General features: G+C 34.3%; 1 protein-coding gene across 1 annotated transcript; it reads right to left on the reverse strand.

The window, feature by feature from the left end:
- Positions 1-2,556: 2,556 nt before the first annotated feature.
- LOC107949842 (homeobox-leucine zipper protein HAT5) lies at positions 2,557-4,250 on the reverse strand. Its single transcript, XM_016884619.2, has 3 exons — positions 3,634-4,250; positions 3,144-3,541; positions 2,557-3,062 (listed from the first exon to the last, which is right to left on the reverse strand). Exons 1-3 carry the CDS (start codon positions 3,767-3,769, stop codon positions 2,721-2,723), a joined length of 876 nt encoding a protein of 291 aa, XP_016740108.2. The 5' UTR covers positions 3,770-4,250; the 3' UTR covers positions 2,557-2,720.
- Between the last annotated feature and the right edge of the window lie 201 nt (positions 4,251-4,451).

A 4,451-nucleotide genomic window follows, 5' to 3' on the forward strand; every position in this document is an offset into this window, starting at 1 on the left:
TATTTTATGCAATTAGGTCCTTTTATCAATTAAACATGTAATCGGTAAAATTTTCCTAACAAAATTTTCATACGACATTTCTATCATAATTCAGACCATAAAATAATATTAAAATAATTTTTCTTTTCGGACTCAGATTTGTAGTCCTGAAACCACTGTTCTGATTTCATTGAAAATGGGTTGTTACACATGAGACCCTTGCACCTTAGTTTCACAAATTAGTATGCTCACACTAGTGTGTGGCTTGGTTGTGTAACCCAAGTTAGAGAGTTACACAGGCATGGACACGGCTGTGTGCCCCACTTCGAATGCCCACAAGGCCTACGACACGGGTGTGGCTCACATGGTCTGGCCACACGGGTGTGTGTCCCCTGCACCTAAGGAAAATTTTGAAATTTTGTGAAAAATTCTCTAAGTTTCTAGTTTAGTTCCAATTCATTTCTAACGTGTATTTTGGGCCTAGAGGGCTCATATAAGGGATAATAAGTGATTATGATTAGTTTTTTATATGTATGTTAAATAATATAAAATATTTTTATTTGATTGGAAAAGTCTGGTAATGCTTTGTAATCCTGTTTCGGCGACGGATACGGGCTAAGAGTGTTACAAAAACATTACTCGAAACAAGGTAAGATTGATTGCACTTGGTTACATACAAGTTGAAAGGACCGACTTTGATGAGACCTTTGCTCTAGTGGCTAGACTAGAGACTATCAAGTTACTTTTAGCAGTTGCAACTCATCTTGATATCAAATTATACCAAATGGAAAAGTGCACTTCTAAATGCCTTTTTGAATAAAGAAGTTCATGTAGCTTAACTAAAGGGATTTGAAGACTCAAAGCATCTCAATTATGTCTTCAAACTCATTAAGACTTTCTATGGTTTGAAGAAAGCATCCAAGGATGGTATGAAAGATTGTCTAAGTTTGTTCTTGACCAATGATATCAAAGAGATTTAGTTGGTAAAACCTTTTATTCATAAGAAAGGAAAGAGGTATCAATACTATTGCTCAAATTTATGTTGATGATATCATCTTTGCTCTTCTTCTTTATAGGCAAAAAATCAATTTGTGAAGATGATACAATCTGAGTTTGAAATGAGCATAGTATGATAACTTTTATGTTTTCTTAGATTCCAAATTAAGTAGATGAAAGATGGGACATTTCTGTCACAAGAAAAATACGCCAAAAACCTTACAAAGAAGTTTGGATTGGAAGGAGCAAAGATTATCAAAACTCCTATGTCAATTGTTAAGAAGATATGCACAAATACAAGTAGAGTTGCAATTGAACCAATCGCCTTCAAGAGACTCTATTTGATAGTTAGTAAGCTTGACTTGTGCTTTAGTGTAGGTATCAGTCCAGTCCAAAAGAATAACCTCGGAATTTAGTGAAGAGAAAAATCAGATATGTTAATGGCATAATAGAGCTAGGTATTTGGCTTTCCAAAGACAACAAGATGAATTTGGTAGGCTACAATGATTCATATTGGCAGCAACGTTGATGACAATAAAAACACATCTAGAGGATGTTTCTATCTTGGTTCAGATTTGGTATCTTGGTATAGCAAGAAACAAGCTTTGATCTCAATATTAAAGTTGAAGCTGAATATATATAGCTACTAGTAGCTGTTATACTCAACTCCTATGGACAAGAAAATTTTTAGAAGACTTTGGGGTAGCACTGCTAGTTACGATTGCCTATTGTCACAATTCCACCACTATCAAGATTTCGAAGAATCTTGTGATGCATTAAGCACTAAGCACAAATGATACTTTGAATTGAAGTATGTTTCAATTGAACACCAATTGACAAATCTTTTCACAAAGGCCCTTGATGCTGCTAGATTTGAGACTCTTAGAAACTCTATTGGGGTTTGTCAGGTCTAAACTTGGCATGGAAGGCAAGGCATTAAAACACAACCTATAATGTTGTTTTGCCTTGAAAATATTTTGGGTGATGTTTTGTTCTAATTTTTCAATTTTTAGAGAGGAAAATTTTCATTTATTTTACCTTCTAATTTTGAGAGGGAAAAAAGGCGGTGAAGATTTGGGTATTTAATACCTTTGATTGAGTTACAATTTTACTCAACTATTGATTTTTTTTAGAGATCTAGTCCCTTTAGTTTTTCTCTGGATTTTCTTTTTTAACCAACACACCTCCATTATATTTTGGTTTCTTTTCAAGAAAATATTTATTTATTGAGAAGAATATGACTTTCATTAAGAGGATTGCTCCAACAAGCTCTAAGAACTCTTATGATGATTCTTAATCTTCATCACCCTCTTCTAACGAAAAATTAGAATTAAAATGAAAAATTTTGTAAAAATTAAGGGATAAATTTGTTGATTTTTTTAGATTTAAGATCTAATTAATAGAATATGTAAATATTGGAAGATGAAATTTGTTATTAAATTTCTCGTTATATGTACTTTTTCAACAATAGTGAAGTAGTACAATTGATACAAATTATGTAAATCAAAGGCAAAGATCTTGATCATGCATCAAGATTGTATTCTCTCCCTTAAATCATAAAAAAAGTGCAACTTAAAAAGATTATCCAACAACTCTTCTCATAAAAAAAGACGTTATTTAATTACATTCCTTGCATGGAAGTAAAGCAAACCATTGAGGGTGCCATTGATTGATCTCTCAATTTATATATATACATATACATATACACACATATACACATATGGATTGCATTGTAGATATATAACTTAATAAGTCCAAGACCAGAAAGGATGATCTTCAACAGGGAAACCAAAATTAGACAAACTTGCAGGAGGATGTAAGCTATCTTCTTCATCTTGTGATAAATCAGACTGGTCTGGTTCGAAAGGGTAAGATGAATCAGCAGCCTCCAACAGTGAAGAATGAAACTCATCACTGTAATATTGTGGGATATTGTCGGAGTCAATATCTTCTTGTTTACAGGCTGCCATTGAAACAACAATTGGCTTTTGTGATGGTTCTTGTAATAATAATGGCTTCACATCAGAAAATTCTGAGTTCCTTCGCTCATTTTCTTTCGTTTGCAACTTATCTGTGAGTTGAAGAACCTATAAAAACAACCACAAATATAAGATAGTAACATGAAAATAATCAAGATTTAAGTTCGTGTAAAGCTGCTTGTTAATTACCTCTTCTTTTAGTTTATCTTTTTCCTTGAGGAGATCATCATAGTCAGCCTTGAGGCTATTATACATGGCTAGCAAAGTGTCATAGTCTTTCTCCAGCTGCTTTGTTTTCCACCGTGCACGGCGGTTCTGAAACCATATGGCAACTTGCCTGGGTTGTAACCCAAGGTCTTTAGCCAGTTGAATTTTCCTTTCAGGTTCGAGCTTGTTGTCGACCTCGAAACTCTTCTCTAGAAACTGGATTTGGTCAACAGTTAGCCGTCTTTTCTTCTCAGGTTGATGAAAACACTCTTCTAAATACTCATCATATCCATTCTCTTGTTCATCAAACATCTTGAAAATTGATCTTTTGGGCCTGTTTGTTTTAAGGGAATCTTCAAAGCTTACCATCGATCTTGTCCCTGAAAATTGCCAATCAATTGAAGTTGCAAAATTTATGAAAAAGTAAGGATATTTAGATAAACCCAAAGTGAGAACAAGATAGTAAAAATACCAAGAAAAGAAGGAGAAGGAGAAGAGCCTGGAATGAAAAGGGGATGAAGCCTTTGATTTTGAAGCAAAACAGAGAGATTGTTAGGAACGCCATCAGTGGTATCATTATTACTAGGATAGACCCTCCCACCCGCCATGAGAATTTGAGGCTAAAAGGGATCAAACGTTGTTGTTGTTGGTTGGTTTTTAGGGAATCATCTTAATCCTCAAAACCATTATACAATCTAAAAACAAAAGAAAAATGGCCACCATGGTATTTGGGGTTTCTCAAGGCTTGTGGCGAAAGAAGCTGGTGATGATGATTTGTGCGAAATGAGAAGTGTTGGAACAACGGCAGCTCATGCCCATCACTCATGAGAAGAAGCTAAAATTTTGTTGAGATTTGGCAGTGGGGAAAGTGAAGGAAAGCTGGGAGAGACAAAGGAAAAGGGAAGTGGCAAATTGAAAATAAAAAAGAGAAGGGGACTCTTTATCTTGGAGTTGTTGAGCTTTGATGGGGTAATAATAAGGTCCAGCTTATGGGGGGTTTCGTATTTTGGGGATTGGTGTGCTTGTAGTTACTTTGATGCCCCCCTTGCTTTTACTTTTGTTTATGAACTCTTTTTAAGGGGTTCTTTTCTCCTTTAATTTTCTTTATGCCTTTATTTTTCTTTATAGATTTTCGGGTGTTTTATAGAGAGGTTGATTTCGGTTAAATCGAAAGTAAAGTTTAGTCAAACTCTTAAATGAAAGGTAAAATTTTTACGCACTTGACCTAAACGATAATCAGATTATAGCATATTCACTATATATGTAACAAGTTTATCAAAAATTAATATA

This window comes from Gossypium hirsutum, chromosome D03, assembly GCF_007990345.1.
Source record: "Gossypium hirsutum isolate 1008001.06 chromosome D03, Gossypium_hirsutum_v2.1, whole genome shotgun sequence".
Classification (NCBI taxonomy): domain Eukaryota; kingdom Viridiplantae; phylum Streptophyta; class Magnoliopsida; order Malvales; family Malvaceae; genus Gossypium; species Gossypium hirsutum.

Excerpts from the sequence above, each read along its gene's own strand:
- LOC107949842 (XM_016884619.2), bottom strand. The coding sequence starts at position 3,769 with ATGGCGGGTGGGAGGGTCTATCCTAGTAATAATGATACCACTGATGGC. Across the intron at positions 3,542-3,633 it reads TCCTTCTCCTTCTTTTCTTG|GGACAAGATCGATGGTAAGC; the intron begins GTATTTTTACTA and ends GGCAATTTTCAG. Across the intron at positions 3,063-3,143 it reads AAGATAAACTAAAAGAAGAG|GTTCTTCAACTCACAGATAA; the intron begins GTAATTAACAAG and ends TTGTTTTTATAG.